The sequence below is a fragment of the Podarcis muralis genome, chromosome 13 (assembly GCF_964188315.1).
Source record: "Podarcis muralis chromosome 13, rPodMur119.hap1.1, whole genome shotgun sequence".
Lineage (NCBI taxonomy): Eukaryota > Metazoa > Chordata > Lepidosauria > Squamata > Lacertidae > Podarcis > Podarcis muralis.
In genome coordinates, this window is record NC_135667.1 from 30272500 (window position 1) to 30292282 (window position 19783).

At 44.8% G+C, this 19783-nt stretch overlaps 1 protein-coding gene across 1 annotated transcript; it reads right to left on the reverse strand.

The window, feature by feature from the left end:
* Positions 1-1972: 1972 nt before the first annotated feature.
* Positions 1973-13864, reverse strand: LOC114582404 (keratin, type I cytoskeletal 42-like). Its single transcript, XM_028703412.2, has 8 exons — positions 13059-13864; positions 8095-8177; positions 7128-7284; positions 6163-6324; positions 5911-6036; positions 3973-4193; positions 3605-3645; positions 1973-2365 (listed from the first exon to the last, which is right to left on the reverse strand). The coding sequence occupies exons 1-8, from the start codon at positions 13566-13568 to the stop codon at positions 2268-2270; spliced, it is 1398 nt and encodes a 465-aa protein (XP_028559245.2). The 5' UTR covers positions 13569-13864; the 3' UTR covers positions 1973-2267.
* Positions 13865-19783: the final 5919 nt, after the last annotated feature.

The window sequence follows — 19783 nt, forward strand, 5'->3', positions numbered from 1 at the left end:
ATTTCCCTGCTTTTCTCACCTCCGCCAGCAGGGGGTCAGTGCTAACGTGCAGTCACTGTATTGTAGAGGAGACCCTGGTTCAAATCTTGCTACCAGACAAAAAAAGTGCTCAAGGCCAACCACCAGGCAGCACAGCCAATCCATGATTAGTGGTTTGTTGACGCGGTCTTCTTTAAAGGATAGTGCTATTTTAGGGATTGTATGTATTTTACATTATTTTATTTGATGTTTTAATGTGTTGTAAACCACTTTGAGAATTTTTTTCTTAATAATGTAAAGTGGAGTAGAAATGAAAATCATCATCATCATCTTTATCTATTTGATGTTGTTGTAAGCAGACCTCTTACTTGTGCAAAGGGCAGTATATAAATATTCTAAATAAGTAAATAAACATGGAAATGGGGAGGGGTGTAGGGGGAGATTACTGGTCCTCCATATAGCCGTAGCCATTCTTTGTCACCTAAAGCTGCCCAACCCTGGTTACAGTTGGAGAGGTTCCATGGCTGAAGTGAAGGGTGGTGCTCATTAGGACTGGTAGGGTGGAATTCAGGGAGGTTGACAGTATTCAGTAGGAGGAGCCAGAGCAAGCTGCTAGCCAGTGAGGCAGAGCCAACTAATCTTGTTTTTGTCCCCAACCTCCTCCCTTCTGGCCCTTCTGCTTGCTATTTCTGCCTGTTCACCTATCCTCTCTGAGCATGTGACTATGGTTGTGTCATCCATTCCAGGCAGTTCTACATACTGGGGTAGGAGGGAGAGCAAAGGAATGGGTAGCTGGGAGAGAATCAAGGAGTGGGTAGTCCCACTGGGGGTATTTTGCTCAGACGAGACCCCACAAAATCCAAAGGTGGTTCTGTGTTGTCTTCCTGTTCACCACAAGTTTGAGTTTTTGAGAAGTTCTTTAGCAAAACACAGTAGTTGCAGAAGGAGGTGGGAGGAGACAGAGAAGAATGAAAGGGTAAGCTGATAACTGAGAATGTGGCTGGAGGATATTCATTAAGCTCCCTTTGAGGATTGGACTCTCTTTCTGTGGATGAAACAGTAGATAGAAAAAGATGTAGAAGAAAAAGATTCCAAGCCAAAAAGCCCAGGTCTCAAATGTTATTACAAGAACATTCTTGGAATGTAACTAAAAGAGCAAAACTGCAAGGTGAGCTGGAAACTAAAAAGCTGAAACGCCTTTGTTTTCTGGGAAATAACCTGGCTAAATTCCATATCTGCAGCCCTATAAACCTGTGTAAAAATGCCTGATTTCTTTAGAGGAACCAACCTAAGCTGAGGGACTCTCTGCTGGGTTTTCTACCTGCTCCTTTCAGCAATACACACAGGTCCTGCTATCCAAATGCTCAGTATATGAAAATTCACTTATCCAAACATGAGCAATTAGTACTCAAACCTCGCTATACACACTGCAGATTCAGATACCCAAACATCTAGACCTGCACGTAGTACTGTAAACAGATTATCAGCCTTAAACAAGCCTTACTTTTTTGTGTGTTTAGCTGGCCTGCGGCTTTCATTTCATCAAAAACCACGATGAGAAGGAGCAGGGAGGGAGAGGGAGAGATTGCACAAATATGAGAGCATTTCTTTCCCCCCCCCTTACTTTTTTGCCCTCTGCAAGGTTTCAGAGGGTTTCCCTGGGTTTCCCTAGGTTTTTTCATCATTTGCAGATCAAAATTCCTTGGTTGGGAATGCATTAAAAAAATTCCAATAGGAACCAATGGAAATCATGAAGTCATTATACAAACACTCAGCTAACAAACAATTTCCTGGGAAATTGTGTTTGGATAGCAGGACCTGTGTGTAAATTGCTTCAAATAAAAACAGATCTTTGCACCCCCAAAACAATCTTGAAGTCTGGTTTTTTTCCACAATAAAAAAACACTGGTTCTTTCCCAATTTTATCCTTTCTCGAGGAATCCCACAATGATTACATTTTTGAGAACCCTAAATATACAACCATGAAACAATCTCATGTTTTATAGGAAATAATGCTTTATTAGCTATTAGCAAGCAAGGCAGTTGACTGTAAAGGTCACCTAACAGTGTGCTTTTTCTTCCTTATGCAAAGGTTTCATGTAGATGCACACACATACATAACAGTAAATGTGTGTTGTTTTTGTTAATTTGGAAAACTTGCTGATAACTATTTTTTTAATAAAAAAGGAAGGCATACTGCAGAACGCATGAAGATTCTGTGATGTTAAACTCTCTCAGTTGTATCCACAGAACTATAGTCTTGGGGCACTATTGATGGCAGGTTCTTTTCAATAGCTGGACTGTTTGACCTGCTCACGAGTAGAGACGACCTTTCCATCTTCAACCTCCTCGACAATCATGCGGACTTGACGTGAGGTCTTCGTCACTGCAAGAGAAGAATTGGAGAGAGGGTTTATTTCCTCTTCAGATGTTTCATAACTTCACCAGATAACTCCATCTCAAAAACAGAATGATCAGGAGGTGAGAGGACCCGAGAAGCTTATATAGGGTCCTCAGCCAACTGGGAGGCTGAACTGGGAGCCCATCAGGCCTTGAGGGAAGGAACAAGGAAGGCTGGAAGGTTTCTGTTGCTTTCTGGGCCTGTGAGCAGAATGGTTAATGTTTCCGTTTCCACATACAGAAGACCCCAGGAAGTTGCTCCTGATATTATTTCATAACTTGTCTCACACACCACTTGATTGTAAAAAAACACAACAACCTCAAAGCAGTTTGCAAAATATATGTAGTTGAGAGACAAAAGTAGGATGTCTTACAGGGATGGGAAACCTGTGGGTCACCCCCAAATGTTGCTGAACTCCTGTCAGCCTTGGCCATTGGCCATCCTGACTGGGGCTGATGGGAGTTGGAGTCCAACAACATCTGGACGAGCACCTACTCCCCGTCTGTGCCCTGTCATAATAGCAGAGATGAGTACCTCATCTACTTTCCTCTTATCTACTTGGAATTGTTGGGGAAAACAGGAATTGTGTGGGCTGGGATGTCATTAATAGTGCAATCCTAGGCATGTTTGCTCAGAGTTCAGTGAGTTCAGCGTGACTATGGCTGCACACACATTATACCTTTGAAGCACATTTGAAGCACATTTTCTCCTCAAAGAATTCTGGGCACTGTGGTTGCTAGGGATTGCAATTCTATGGGGGTAAACTAAAGTGCCCAGAAATTTTTGAGTGGAAGAATGATTTTCAAATGTGCTTTAAATGTATAATGTGTGCACAGCTTTACTCCCAGTAAGTGTGTTTAGGAAACCATCATAATGTTTTTCTGAACAGCCTGAAATCTGCTCAGGATTCTGGCCAAGGGTGATAGTAACACTGCAATCCAAGATGGTGATGTCGGTGAACAGCGCTCTTTGATGTGCAGATATATCTTCATCCTGACTCACTTAGCAGTGGCAGCAGATAACATCCCCCAAGATGAAGGGTCTCAGTGTTCAGATTATCTCCTTACCATCTCCTTACCATTTGTGGTGGTCCTTCAGCTACTGTTTTTAGAAGGCTACTGGGTTTGGCTAAAAATGGGACAAGTCAGGGCCTCTTGAAAGGCTCCACTATATTTCCCCCATAATCTGAGAACTGAACTTTTTTTAGTTGGCATGCATTCTTACCATCTCTTCCGGCCACAGCTGCGTTGTACTGGGAACTGATGCTGTAAGAAAAGGAGGAAAGAAACATGGCCAAGTTAGAAATGCAGAATACATTATGAAATGCCAGTGTGATAATACAAAAAAAAAGGAAATCCTAAAAATGCATCTTAAATATGGAAACAGGGCTGCGTACCAATTACAATGTTGTTCGTTGATTAGATAATCAAATAATGAATGGACCTATTAATGCCAGCACCACCAAAATCTGGATAAAATTGCCTTTTAAGATATTGAAAGACCCTCCCTGTTTTGCTCCACATGAGCTGTTTTAAAACTCCCTTCTTGCCATCCCTCCCCAGCACAGCCATCCCAGCCCCTCTTTTACGTACTGGGCCTCCTCTCCCTCCAACAGGCGGCGGTAGGTGGCGATCTCCTGTTCCAGGCGGGTCTTGACATCGAGAAGGATCTTGTATTCGTGGTTCTGGCGCTCCATGTCGCACCTCAGCTCAGCCAGCTGCTCCTCCATGCTGCTGATCATAACCTGGATCTGGGCGAGCTGGGAGCCATAGCGAGACTCTGTATCTGCCAGGGTGGCTTCCAGTGCTGCTTTCTGGGGGAAGAGAATTGAGAGGAGGGTCACATTCATTGCTTTGAGAACTTTGGAAGATTATCAGGTATATAGCAATGACAGTAGTGGGCTGCACGCTGGTTTTGTTATGTACTGAAGTTCTCACCCTGGGCCAGCAGGGGGATACTGTAGATAGTTATGCAAATAAGGGATCAAAAGTTACGTTCAGTGATTGGATAGTTTTAGAAAATTGTTACAGTTACGTTGTAATGGAGCTCTATATAAGCAGGCTGACTGAACCCTTCAGTTCAGTTCTGTTCTGGCCTGTGAATAAACAAGAGCTGTTTGAAGAATCACTGTGTCGTCTGATATGTTCACCCACAACTTAACAGGTTTCATGAAATATTTCGAGGAGGGATGGAGGGAAATTGATTTTGGTTTGCAAACCAAAACACAACTATCCTTCAAAATTTGCACTTTTCTAGATTTTGTGGTGCAGCTTCCTAACCAAATAATATGCATATATTAGAGGAAATTTCCACAAAATTCATTATGTTGAGGGATGTTGCTTGCAAAAAAAGTGTCCACATAAAAATGTGTTTATCAGGAAGAATTCAGACAAAATTCTAAAACCCCTGCACATTACTACTGAGATGTGGAGAACTGGATTTAAGATTGGAAAAATGAGAAAGTGACAGAAACTAACATTGTCAGATTTGTCAAATCAGGAATAACATCTAAAGTCCTTAGATAAATGCAGGTGTCCAATCAGCAAATAACTTTGGGTTATGGAGCCTGGTGGATCAGGCCAAAGGTCTCTCTGGCCCAGCATCCTGTTCTCACAGTGGCCAACCAGATGCCTGTGGGAAGCCTGAAAGCAGTCCACAAATGCTTATGCCGTGATAAAAATTAGTATTTAAGGTGCCACAAGACCACAAGACTCTAGGTTGTTTTTGCTGCAGTAGAGTTACCGCTCTGGAAATTATCTCACAGCTTTGTTGTTGCATTCATATTTCACCCAAGAAGCTTAAAGGAGTTTCTCTCACTCACTCACACAGGCACACATTTCATCCTCATGAAAGCTCTACCGGGTGCAGTAGGATGAGAGATGGTGACTGGTCCAAGGTCACCTAGTGAACTTCATGACCGCATGGGGAGTAGATTCTGGGTCTCCCTGGTCCTAATCTGACAAACTAGCCATGAAACCACTTTTTAATCATCCCATATTAAATTTTTGCAGAGCCTCTAGGCTATGAGACAAGAGCAGCAGGGCGACTCGCTCCATCGCTTCTCAGTGCCACACCTCTGACTTTCTCACCCAAAGAACGCAAAGACTGCAATCTGATACAGTGTAGTGTATAAAGGCTGCACACTTTGCCGGAAGTAAGTCCTACCTAATTCAACGAGCTCAATAGACATATATAAGATTGCACCATTTGTCACCACCAACCTATCCCATTGAGTTCAATGGGATTTAAGCACAGTTCACTTTTGAGCCCTGTGTGTCTCTGTGCTCTTAACTACCTTTTTTTTTTCTTGAGCTATTGAGGAGCAGTCAAAAGCAAAGTTGCACTCTGTGTAAGGACACACTAATGATATTGTCCAAAAGAGGGGAAATGGGCAATGTTACACAATGGCCAGAAACGCACCGCAAATCATTCAAATGAAAAGGTCCTACTTCTTGGACTGTGTCACTGAGATAGAGCCAAGGGGACATTCAGAGATTCATCATCCTCCCCAGTTCCACGTGCCCCCTTACCGTGCTGAGTTGAGTCTGCAACTCTATCTCCAAGCTTTGGACGCTCCGCCTCAGTTCTGTGATCTCCGACTTGCCGCTCTGCAGCTGCTCTGTGTGGATGGCAACTTCGCGGTTCAGCTCTTCGGTCTGCAAGCAAAAGGAGAAGACGTGCTGCTCACATGAAACTCAGAGCACCAAGTATCCATTTGAGAACCTCTGGCACTCTTTTTTTTCCCCTCCAGAAAGCCCCTTCATCCTGAGAGGAAGTCCCACCTTGCTGAAGAACCACTGTTCAGCATCCTTGCGGTTCTTCTCTGCCAGGTGCTCGTACTGCTCACGCATCTCTGCCAGGATCTTGGTCAGGTCCACTCCAGGAGCAGCGTCCATTTCCACAGAGATCTCACCACCCATCTGGCTTCGGAGGACAGCCATTTCCTGGAAAGCGAGGAAAACATGGAAAGTTTATTAGCTTTGTTTTTGTTTGGTTTTTTGTCCTCTACTCTAGGTTAAGGAGGGAACTGCATGCAGATGAAGGTGATGAAAGATGGTGAAGGACCCTGTGTGAGATGCAGGGAAGGGAAGTTCTCCCAGGGTGGGAGGTTGGGAGAAGAAAAGGAAGGTCCCAGGTGAGAGCTGAGAGGGTTCACCTTTTTCTGTATGGGACAAGAGTTAAGACCTACCTGTGAGAGAGGACTCTGCATTCTAGTTTTACTTTCTTTTTTAAAAAATTGTTTAGATCATTTGTTTTTTATTGTAATGTATTCTGAACATTCTTAATAAAAAAGAAAGAATGTTTATTTGCTTATCTGTTCCAGCTGTGACATGGGAGTCCAAAACCACATAGATATGTGCCTTGTGGCAGATTAGCATACTTGTCCAAGTTGTCCATTTCTCCCAAAACAACTGGAAGCAGCTCTCCTGGGTTTAGCAGGGAACCTTTTGAATGCAAAGCATATACTCCACCACTGAATAGAGCCATGGTCCTTTGAAGACAGGCTCTGTCTTGGTGGCTAGCAAGCAGGCTTTGACCAGCTGCTCAGCTGCTGTGAATTAGACTTTCTGCACACCGTCACAAGCCACCCTAAATGCGGGTTTGTCCCGGCACTCCAAAGACCAGATCTTGAGCATGGCAGTACAGGCATATGACTGGTTGGTTATGGGACTGAAGCCAGCAAGCGTAGGATGCTTTACTTGCCACTGGCCATGTGATACAGGTTCAGGGCAGCTTTGCCTCTCACCTCTTCATGGTTCTTCCTGAGATAAGCCAGCTCCTCCTTCAGGTTCTCAATCTGCATCTCCAGGTCTGCCCTGGACAAGGTCAGCTCATCCAAGACTCTGCGCAGCCCATTGATGTCAGCCTCCACGTTCATGCGCATCGCTTGCTCTGTCTCAAACCTGGAAGCAGAAAAAGGACAAATAAAAGATATCCCTTTTTCATATTGTTTTGTTTTGTTTTGTTCCACATAGTTTTGCTTACTGTATTTTTCCATGTATTAGACAAGGTTTTTTGGCTCAAAAATATGTCAAAAAACTGGGGTTGTCCAAGGCACAGATAGTGGCATGGGGGAAAAGCTGTGCGCCACCAGCCAGCTGGTTGGCAGGCACGCAACTCCCTCCCCATGCCGCTGAGGGAGGTGCGCATGGTCTAGGGAGCGTTTCTCGCCTGCAGTGGTATGGGGGGAGTGGCTGGCCACTTTGCCAACCCCTGGCAACGGCCCCGCTGGGGTGATGGCATGCAATTCCCCCTAAAAAAAGCTCAACAACTTTGGGCCCTCTCCCCTCATTTTCTTTAAATTTAGTCCCGCAAAATAGGGGACGTCTTATACACAGAAAAATACAGTATTTGCTTTTTTCAGACTAGTTGTTCATGACAGCCCTTCAGTTAAGTTTCCTGATATATGAGACGTCAGATTATCCAGCCTCCTTTGTTGGCTTCCTAATCCAGCCTGCTAATTACACCTTGCTTGTGTTCTGGACCAAACTCTGTCTTTCTAAACCTAAATTTTCTTTCCTTGCTCCAACTTGTTGAGTGGCTTTTAGATCTGCCTTGGAAGCTGTTGGCCTATTTGAATTTAGCACCAGTGCTTAATATGGCTGAAGCAATTTCATCAGTCCAGGGAGCTGTAGATTGGAGACTGTTCGCCAAATCAAATGTTTGTTCCACCTGCTCATGGTTCATACATATTCTGCGGAAGCTCAACTTACTTGGTTCTGAAGTCATCGGCTGCCAGGCGGGCATTGTCAATCTGCAGGACGATGCCAGCATTGTCAACAGTGGCAGCTAATATCTGGGGAAAGAACAAGTAGTTTTAAAGAGAAGTCTTAAAGAGGCTTGTCTGAATTATGTACTCTCTTAAGTATACAGGACAAGAGCAGGCATTAAGTGATGCCTAGGGTGGCAGTTCATGGCACCAAGGTAACGTGCATCAGGTCAGCCTGGATAGCTCAGTTGGCTGGAGTGGGGTGCTGATAACGTCAAGGTTGCAGGTTCTATCCACATATGGGACAGCTGCATATTCCTATATTGCAAAGGGTTGGACTGGATGATCCTCAGGGTCCCGTCCAACTCTACAATTCTATGATTCTATGATCTATCCAACAGGCTTACTCTACCCATCACTGCCACTATTGGGTTGGCCATATTAATAGCAATCCCTACTAATCCCTGTGGAACACCCTCTCATCAGATGTCAAGGAAATAAACAACAATCTGACTTCTAGAATACATCTGAAGGCAACCCTGTTTAGGGAAGCTTTTAATGCTTGATGTTTTATTGCCTTCTTCTTCTTCTTCTTCTTCTTCTTATTATTATTATTATTATTATTATTACTATTATTACTATTATTATTGTCAACTAAATAAATGGGTTATGATAAACATGAGGAAACTGGAAAGCAGCCTTTGCCAACCTGCTGCTTGCCAACTGTTTTGAACTACAACTCCCATCAGCCCTAGATAGCAGAGTCATGATGCCTGGAAGTTGCCAGATTGGCAAAGTCTGCTGCCAAGCAAGGAAAGGACTTGTTCTCTGATGTTGTTATCCATTGGCTGCTCCTCATTAGGTGCCATTTTCAAGGAAGGACATCAGTAGATCAAGCAATGGATAGAGATTTCTGGTGATCCATGAGCAAACTCAGAAATCTCACTCAAGGCATAGATGATTGATAGATAGATGATAGATAGATAGATGATAGATAGATAGATAGATAGATAGATAGATAGATAGATAGATGATAGATAGATAGATAGATAGATAGATAGATAGATAGATAGATAGATAGATGATAGATAGATGATAGATGATAGATAGATGATAGATAGATAGATAGATATAGATAGATAGATAGATAGATAGATAGATAGATAGATAGATAGATGATAGATAGATAGATAGATAGATAGATAGATAGATAGATAGATAAATGATAGATAGATAGATAGATAGATAGATAGATAGATAGATAGATGATATAGATAGATAGATGATAGATAGATAGATAGATAGATAGATAGATAGATGATAGATAGATAGATAGATAGATAGATAGATAGATAGATAGATAGATAGATGATAGATAGATATAGATGATAGATAGATAGATAGATAGATAGATAGATAGATAGATAGATAGATGATAGATAGATAGATAGATGATAGATAGATAGATAGATAGATAGATAGATAGATAGATGATAGATAGATAGATAGATGATAGAGATAGATAGATAGATAGATAGATAGATAGATAGATAGATAGATGATAGATAGATAGATAGATAGATAGATAGATAGATAGATAGATAGACAGACACAAAAAAAAATTTTCACAATGCCCCTCAAATCAAATAATTGCATTGTTTCCTGAGTTGACGTCCCACCCTCAATTGACTCCTCCACAGTGTTTTTCCTCAAACCTTGTCTACTGAATTATATCTTTTCTGCTGCATTACATCTTTTTTCCAAAAAGTTCCTCCTCTATTACAATTATTTAGGTGAGGCCTCTTTCCAACTCAGGCTGCATTCAGATACTCATTTACACAAGGGTAAGTGCCACTGAACTCAATGGGATGTACTTCTGAGTAGAAGCGTATAGGATTGTGCTGTCAGCTCCTCATCTGTAAAATGCAGGGTGGGCAGATAGAAAGGGGGCAGGATACTCATGCAGAAGAGGGGGTCTCAGCTGGTGTAGCTGGCATGGCAGCACAGAACTGCTGAAGTTCCAACACATCATCTATTTTATTGCATTTATATCCAACCTTTTTTTCTCTCCAAGGAACTCAAGGTAGCTCACATGGTTCTCCTCTTCACTTAACCCCCACAACATCCCTGTGAGGTAGGTTTGGCTGAAAGGCAGTGACTGGTCCAAGCTTCATTGCCAAGTGGGAATTTGAACCCTGGTCTCCCAGGTCCTGGTCCAAGCCAGCGTGCCACCCTGGTTCCTCACTCTCATCAGTATACCGGAAGGAGCGTCTCCACCCCCATCGTTCTGCCCGGACGCTGAGGTCCAGCACCAAGGGCCTTCTGGTGGTTCCCTCATTGCGAGAAGCAAAGCTACAGGGAACCAGGCAGAGGGGCTTCTCGGTGGTGGCACCCGCCCTGTGGAATGCCCTCCCATCAGATGCCAAAGAGATAAACTACCTGACATTCAGAAGACATCTTAAGGCAGCCCTGTTCAGGGAAGTTTTTAATGTATGACATATTAGTGTATTTTTGGTCTTTGTGGAAGCTGCCCAGAGTGGCTGGGGAAACCCAGTAATAAATTATTATTATTATTATTATTATTATTATTATTATTATTATTATTATTATTATCATCATCATCATCATCATCATATTAAAGGTGCAGGATCAGCCTGCCTCCTTTTGCACCTGGACCCCCTGGTGAAATGCAGCTTACTTGACAGGGTTGTTGTGGAACGTGGAATTGAGCAGGTTTGCATTTGTTTTATTTAGCCAGTTTGCTCTTCAAAGAGCTCTCCTAATCTCTCGTTTCGGTCCAGTGAAAAACCGTTGCTCCTGCGCCTTCTCATCGCCCTGTCACTGCGACACTAGACAAAAGGGTGAGCTGCGTCAGAGAGCTCTCCTCTCCCTGCCCCGGGGTGCTTCCAGCCCCTCCATTATCTGAGCAGCTTGGCAGAGGGAGCGCATACTTGGAACGCAAGTCATATCCGCCACGCATCCACAAGCCCAGGGTCCTGTCAGCACAGACATCACTCACGGCCCTTGTATTCCTTTTGGGTGCACCTGAAGTGGTGCCCTGCAGCCATGCGCTCTAGCTGGTAGCTTTCTCTTGCGGTTGTCATCCTCCTAGGGATTAGCTCAACTGGAAATTAATCCAGTTCCATCCCTCCATCAGTCCACACCCTTCACTCTTAAAATAATTAGAGACCAAGGGTTTTAGAAACTGTGGGTCCACACCAGAGATGTAAAGCACACCCAACTTGCCCCAAGGAATCCTGGGAATTGTTAAGGGAACTAGGAATCATGGAGAAACTACAGTTCCCAGGATTCTTTGGGGAAAGCCTGGTGCTTTAAATGGATGTTGAGTATACTTTACATGTCAGGTGTGCACCTGTCTCACAGCCGGTTTTTCTAAAGCAGCTGAGCAGCACTTCAAGTACCTAATGGGTTGTTACATAGATGAGGGCGAAGAAGAAGAAGTTGTTATCTGCTTCTTTAAAAGGAAGAACTAGATCTAATGGTTTTAAGCCACAAGAGCATAGATCTCAGTTGACCATTAGGAGAAACCTCTTGAAGTTACAAGCAGTTAGACTATGGTGCTGTTTACCCAGGACAGGGATAGCCAACATTGTGTCCTCTGGACATTGCTGGACTCCAGCTCCCATCCACTCCCCCACCCAGCCAGCATGGCCCTTGGTCAGGATGATGGGAGTTGGAGTCCAACCACATTTGGAAGGTCACCTCATTGGTGCCCTGGACTTAGGGGTGGGTAGGCTTGAAGCAGAGGTTGGAGGACAGGCATCTGTTGGTGATGCTCTAGCTTGATTTCCTGCATCAAGAAGGGGGTTGGACTAGATGGCCTACAAGACCTCTTCCAGCTCGGTCGTTCTGTGAACTTTCATTTCCCTGAAGGTTATATGGGGTTGTTGTTTTAATCAGAATCTTAATCAAAAGGATTAGATATGATGTGTTCTGGAGGAAACCTCTCAGCTGTTGGTTCATTTGACTTGACTCTACAAATGTCTCACTGGTGGACCAGAAATCAGGATGCCCTTCTTGCCCCTCCCCATGATGAGCAGGAAAATGGGGAAGGGCCGTAGCTCAGTGGGTAGAGCATCTGCTTTGCATGCAGAAGGTCCCAGTTTCAATCACCAACATCTCCAGGTAGGGCTGTGAAAGACTCCCGTAGAGTGTTACTGCCAGTCAGTGAAGACAATAGTGAGCTAGATGGACCAATGGTTTGGTATAAAGCATCTTCCTACATTCCTCTGTGCCCTACATTTAGAAGGCTTATACCACTATCTAACTTAGGTAACATATCTCAATTGCACGACATAGCTTAAGTTCAGGAGATCCACACCTCTGAGTAAGAATCCATTTGTACCCCTAAGATTATTTAAGCATGCAATAATTTTTTAAAATGTAGTGTGTAAATGAGAGAAGGATATATATGGAAACATGAGCATTATTTGGGGCAGACGACAGGATAAGGATTTGTTGTAGCTTCCTAAGAAGCATCCGGATGATAACACACTTGGCCACATAATGTGTGAGAAGCCCTAAAATGTGAGCACTCTAGAGATCTGAACCCCCACTTCCCACAGCAAGCACCAAACTCTCCATCGCACCCCAGTTTCATACAGGAATTGCAGATAGCTGCTATTCTTATGTGCAAGGCAAATGGTCACAGCTGCATTGCCACAAGTTGTTCTGGGCTCTGTAACAGCTACACATGCATACGGGCTTACGCCGGAAACCAGTGGAAAGGGTTCAAATGCCTTAATAGCCATGCTTAGGTTTGCAATCTGGCAGCCTGGGAAGCCCTTATTGCTGGGCTCAAGGATCCCTTGAGCATCACCTCCACAGCAACTCTTTTTTCAGCTACCTTACTCTTCTTTTCTTAACTGTTTTTACACCATTGCATTGCTCTAGACGGCCCAAATCTACAATTCAGTGGTTCCAAAGGCTCTCTGGTTTGCCATTTACCTTGCTCCGCAGATCCTCGATGGTCCTGAAGTATGGGCTGTAGTCACGCTCTGGACCTGGTCCCTGCTTCATGTGCCACTCCTTGATCTTGACCTCCAGATCGGTGTTGGCTTCCTCCAGTGCCCGCACCTTGTCCAGGTAGTTAGCCAGGCGGTCGTTCAGGTTCTGCATGGTTTCCTTCTCACCTCCACCCAGAAGGACATCGCCGCCACCAGCGACAAAGCTTCCACCATAGCCTCCACCAAACCCACCACCAAAGCTGCTGCTGCAGAAGCTGCCCCCATAGCCACCACCAAGGGAACTGCCGACCCCATAGCCACCACCGAGGGCACTGCCTACCCCAGAGACATAGCGAGAGGAAGAGATGGAGACGCCACCAGCTCCGCCATGGATGCTCGGGGCTCTGTATCCGCCGCCCAGATGGACAGAGGAAAGCCGGGAGGAACCCCCAGCAAAGGAAGGCCCCTTCATCGAGGAGGAAGAGGTGTATTGCCTGTAGGTGGTGGTCATGGCTTTCAGGAATTGAAGACACCCAAGAGAAATGTTCTGACTACGTTCTAAAAGGCTGGAGAGAGCTAGCAGCTCCTTGTCTGTATTCTCCTCTTATATCTGAGACGGAGGCGTTGCCACAAGGAGTGGCGTGGGTGGGTGGGGGTTGCTCTCCTCTCTTTTCCATTCCCTGAAGGTTTCATCACCCCGGGCATCCAAGCCAACTTCCCAAACAATCCTTTTCCTCCCTGCGTTTATTCATGCCTATGTCACATTCCAGAGGGCGGACTTTTCTTTTTATTGAACCGTTCCTTCTTTTGTTTCCGAAAAGAAATCGTCAGCTGTTACTCAGCCAAGGTGGCTCTTCCACCCAAGGCTATATCTTTTTTTTAAAGGGTTTCTGTACCAGGAAGGCTATGGAATGCAAGTAAGAAAGAATAAAGTATTTGGAGACTCCGCCCTGATGTCTTTCTGAAAAGTCAGGGCATTCTGCCTTTCTCGTGTTTTTCTTGGCTCCCACTGCTGAGTCTTTCCTAAGCACCCATATCCTTCAGCACCTTCTGGAATGTGGAGTGTGTGGACTCTGTCTATAAAGCAGGGTTCAGCCAAAGACTCTTAAGAGCGTATAACCAATGACCAAGTGGAAGGATAGGTCTGCTGGCAAGACTTCGCTTGGCCGGGAACTGAAAATCTCAGGGCCAGACAGCAAACAAAGCTTATCTTCCATCACAGCGTCCTTGTTGCAGAGGTTTAGTTACATGCAGGCATCAACAGAGGACACCCCCAGAACCTCTACTGCAGGGTTTTCCAGACTTGGGTCTCCAGTTGTTTTTTGGACTACAACTCCCATCATCCCTAGCTAATAAGACCAACGGTCAGGGATGATGGGAATTGTAGTCCAAAACAGCTGGAGCCCCACATTTGAGAAACACTGCTCTAATGGAACATAATCATCATTTCTAACCCACCTTTTTTTCCCAAGGAGTTCATGGCACTTGGTTCTCCCCCTCCTCATATAAGACACACACCCCCAACAAGCCTGCAAAGTTAGGGCTCCCAGATGTGTGTTTGTCATTTGAAAGGAGTATAGAAAAGAATGACTGGGAGGGTAAGGGTTAAGCACCCTCCCATCTGCCCTCTCTTTCTTGCAAATTGCGCCCTGGCCCTGTATTGGTTCTCTTGGTTCTCATTTTTCCAGTCTTAAATTTTTGCAGCAAATATATATCTTAGTGCAAATTTCACATACTGTTTTGACTAATCTACACATTTGTATGCACACTTTCCCCCAATAGCTGCGTATTTGTGAACAAAGGTTGGAGAACTACACCTCAGACTTTGGATAAGTGCAAATTTTGTAAGATGGCTGTTTAGGTTCTTATATTAGTTCAGAAAGTGCAAATTTGATAAATTCAGTTTTAAATGTGAACTGCGTCAAATTTCTCCCGCTGCCATTTTGCTCTGGAGAGGTGACACCCTGCAACCTTCTAAATATTGCTGGACTACAAATTCCATCATCCCTGACCATTGGCCATGCTGGCTTTGGGGGGCATCATCTGGAGAGCACAGGTTGCCCATCCCTGTTCAGCCCTGTCTGAGTTGTGGAACTCTGCATAAATCAATCCGCCATTGGTTCTCCAGATGCCACAGCACCCAGCATTAGTTTGGCCCAGATCAATACAGTGGTACCTCGGGTTACAGGTGCTTCAGGTTACAGACGCTTCAGGTTACAGACTCCGCTAACCCAGAAATAGTACCTCAGGTTAAGAACTTTACCTCAGGATGAGAACAGAAATTGTGCAGCGGCAGCAGGAGGCCCTATTAGCTAAAGTGGTACCTCAGGTTAAGAACAGTTTCAGGTTAAGAATGGACCTCCGGAACGAATTAAGTTCTTAACCCGAGATACCACTGTAAATAGGTCTCAGCCCCAGTGAGCTTACAAACCAAAAGCTAGGGGCGTGAAGAGAATAGAGAGAAATTAAATTGCACTGGTCTTCTGTTTCTCCCTCCCTCCCTCCCTCCCTCTCTCTCTCTCTCTCTCTTTCTTTCTTTCTTTCTTTCTTTCTTTTGTTCTTTCAATACCAATATATTGAAATATATATTCCTGAGAGCGATTTCACACGCTGCACAGCAGTAAGCCTACATTTGCAACCAAGTGTCCCCTAGACCAGAGGTTTTAAACCTTTTTGAGTCCACGGCTCCCTTGACCAACCACCTTCTTTCTGAGGCACCCCTGTGGGGTTCAGGGGCCCAGTTATGTCACCGCTTGCCTTCAGAGCCAGCAGCCCCTCACCCCTTTTTGAACACCCTCCCTTGTGGAGTGTGTTCCCTCATCTTCCTCTCTGCTCCCCTCTCCTTGGGAGTGCTCTGGTCAGCCACTGCTGCCATCCCTGGTCTCTGAGCTGCCCCACCCCCTGCCCCAAAGAGAGGTGCCTCATCCTGCCACCCCACAGGGGCCTGGGCAGAGGATGCCCCCAGCCTTAGTGGCCCCTGTTTCGTTAGCCCAAAAATGGAAAACAAGTGAGTTCCCAAATTAAACTGATAGAATATGCGCAGCTTGCAGATCTAACATACAGAATAAGATAACAAGAACATATGTTTAAAGAAGATTGGAAAACGTTTATTGAATATAAGGGGGGAACTGTGTACACTTGAAAACGTTGGCAGCATTAAGATAAATTCAACAGTGTAAGTTTTGATGGATGTAATAATGCAATACTTGAATGGCTTGGTTTATTTAAAATATGCAGGGATTGATGTTATGCAGAATGAACCATGGAATCTTGGTTAAATGAATATTCTAAATTATAAAACAGAAAACTTAATAAAAATGGGGGGGAATCATTGCCCTAGACAATGAGAAACGGACAAATCTAGCTGGCAAATCTAGCTGGCAAATGGAACTGCATGACATAGGTACCCCTGCCCGAACAGGCCAGTCTTGACAGACTCTGGGGTTGTGCGCCCATCTCACTTAAGAGGCCGGGGGCCAGCGCTGTCCAGAGACACTTCCGGGTCACGTGGCCAGCGTGACAAAGCTGCATCTGGCGAGCCAGCGCAGCACACGGAAATGCCATTTACCTTCCCGCCAGTAAGCGGTCCCTATTTATCTACTTGCACCCGGGGGTGCTTTCGAACTGCTAGGTTGGCAGGCGCTGGGACCGAGCACCGGGAGCACACCCCGCCGCGCCGACCTTTCGATCGGCAAGCCCTAGGTGCTGAGGCTTTTACCCACAGCGCCACCCGCGTCCCACTGCATGACATACTTGCTTGCAAACACCTTTTGTTTTATTCCTTCTTGACACTCTAGTTATACACCTAGAGATGTAGAAAGAGGCGACCCTTGGCCTGCCTAGCTCAATACTGTTGACACTGAATGACAGCAGCTTTCTAGGATTTTCATACGGTGCTCTCCCAGCCCTACCTTGAGATGCCCTTCGGAACAGAACCGAGGACATTCAACATGCAATGCATTTGCTCTAACACTGACCTATGACCCATCTCCATGCTGAAAGGACAGTGTCCAGTGGCTCTAATGCCTTACTTTTGTAGACAGCTCTGAAAGCGCTTGGATGCCTTGCATTGTGGCAGCTGTTGCAGAATCCCAGGTCCTCTCGCCACGGCATCACTAAGTTTCTTGATGATTAATTTTAAGTTCTAGGAGCGTTCATATGTCCAGCTTCATGAGGGTAAAAATGTCTTTAAAATGTTACACAAGTGTCAGGCTTTGGGGAATTCTATCCCTCCCACGGTGGCAGCAAAAAAGCAGAACAAAGAAGAGTTCTTACCACTTAGTTTATTCAATAATCACAGCGAGAGACAAAGAAATGCAGTCTCTCTGTACAGTGGTACCTCGGGTTAAGAACTTAATTCGTTCTGGAGGTCTGTTCTTAATCTGAGGTACCACTTTAGCTAGTGGGGCCTCCCGCTGCCAGTACCACGAGATTTCTGTTCTCATCCTGAAGCAAAGTTCTTAACCCGAGGTACTATTTCTGGGTTAGCAGAGTCTGTAACCTGAAGCGTCTGTAACCTGAGGTACCACTGTAGTGGCGTTGCTCTACATTGTCCCTGTTCTATGTCACCCCTGCATCAGCTAATCTGGACTTTCTGCCTCTGAGCTCTCTGTTCTAATACCCTCAATGCCCACCTCATCCTGGGAGGGGGGGGTCAGGAATGCTTTCCAAGGACACTGAGTCTGTCAGCTGTCTCTCCCCTGATACTTTTTCTTCCTGTTGTTCCTCTCCCAATATTTCCCAGCTTCTCCCCTCTGCAGCCTCTGAACTATGTCCTTCTGCAAACCACTGTTCTAAATCTATACGGTCCTCCTGTTCTCAGGAAGGTTCAGAAGAAGGGGGAGGCGTCCCCCACCATTCCTCCTCAGTCCAGCCCCTGACAATAAGTGAACTGCAGTGGCTATGATCTCATACACACAAATTTCAAGTCTGGGGTTACCCAGTGGATATGAATGATGTAGCAAGCTGCTGCTTGTTGTGCAAATCCACTGCTGAATTAGCCGCATCCAGTTATGTCATTCCACTGGAACGGCCAATTGCATGTATGCACAATGAAAGTACACATCATACCGTTGGATTGCTATGACTCTAACCGTGCTCCACCTTAAGCATCTATTTGCCAGCTCAGAGCTCTGCAATAAGGTAAAGGGGAAAAACAGGGATGGGCAGATCAGTCTATTTCAGGTCCGGATCAGTTTCACATGCAATTCATTCATAAATCTGTTCTGTCCTGTTTACACAGTAATCTATGTATTTGGGGGGGGGGGTTTAAGAATGCACACGGACATTCATGCTCAAACTCTAAATACATATTTTGTACTAAAAATACATTTAGACAGATATTTCATGTATGCTTTTATAAATATATATGTATCCTTGAATATGCAGTTTGGTGCCTTTTCATTTAAAAAAAAATTATTTTTCATTTTTTTAAAAAAACAAACAATATTATTATCCATTTAAAACATTTTCAATTTCTAGACATCTAGGATTATTTAGATCCCCAGACTCCCCCCCCCCACTGTATCTAATTACATTTTTCTAATCCATTTTATCTCCTTTTTTTTACCTTAAATCATATTACATTATAAGTGTTATAACAATCCTGCTAACATTTTAAATATCTACAGTGGTCTTTAAGGTATTCTATAATTCCCCCCCCCTTTTTTTTTTTGGCTATTTTTTTTTTAAATCATCTTGGTGTTTGGTGCCTTTTCCAAGCTGCAAACTGTATTGCAAAATTCAGCAAAGGGCAGAATATTCCGTGAAGTACTTGTTCAAAGAAACCAAAACAGTGCAGGCCTAGTGATTGCAGCAACTCTTGCAGTAGGCCTTGCACCAATGAGGCTGTTGCAAGGACTGAAGGCCCCCGTCATCCAACCGCTCTCTAAAACTCCTCCCCCAGGTCACTGTCCAGCAGCCTAAGGCTTCCTCGTCCTGTCTCTCTTTGGTCTGCCCTCTTCATTTTTCTGTGTGTTCTTCGAGACCAGGAGGAAGAGGAACAGGTCACAGCAGGAGGAAGAGTTCCCCTGGCTTCTTCAGCAGCCTGACTCATCGCTGCCTCTTGGCCCCCTCCTCTCCAGCCTCCACTTCTGTCTCTGAGCCTGGACTGCTCTGTGCCACAGCCTCTTCCTGCTCACTAAACCCTGTTACCTCTTCAGCTTCTGACATCTCCTCCTGCCTGTTTGCTCCATCTTTTCCCTCTGGCCATTTATAGTCATTCTACCACCAAACCGCTGACTCTGAGCCTTCTTCCCCTGGGGGTTCCCTTGAGGTTCCCCAGCTATTGCCTCCCACTCCTCTGCCGGTCCATGACAACCACTGATTAAGACCTTATTTTGTGCTGTCTCCAACTTTCAAGTTCCAAAAATGAGCAGGTGCTAAAAAGTTGTAACAAAAGTTGTCCTGATTAGGGATGTTTTTAATGTTTGAAGTTTTGTTCTGTTTTTTAATGTTCTGTTGAAAGTCACCCTGCAGCCAATCAGAAGTGTGCTTTGGTTTCCAAACATTTTGGAAGTCGAACGGACTTCCGGAACAGATTCCGTTCGACTTCCAAGGTACGACTGTATTGGGGAGATGGGTTGAACCTAACCTTCTCCCCCAATTGCTAGATTTTGATGTGCAGGGGCTATTTCCTTAAATTGGTGGGTTGTTCCATCCTATGAGCTCCACCTTGTATGCTGTCTTAAGTGGCACAGCCCAGAAGCAGAAAGAACGATGCCCTGA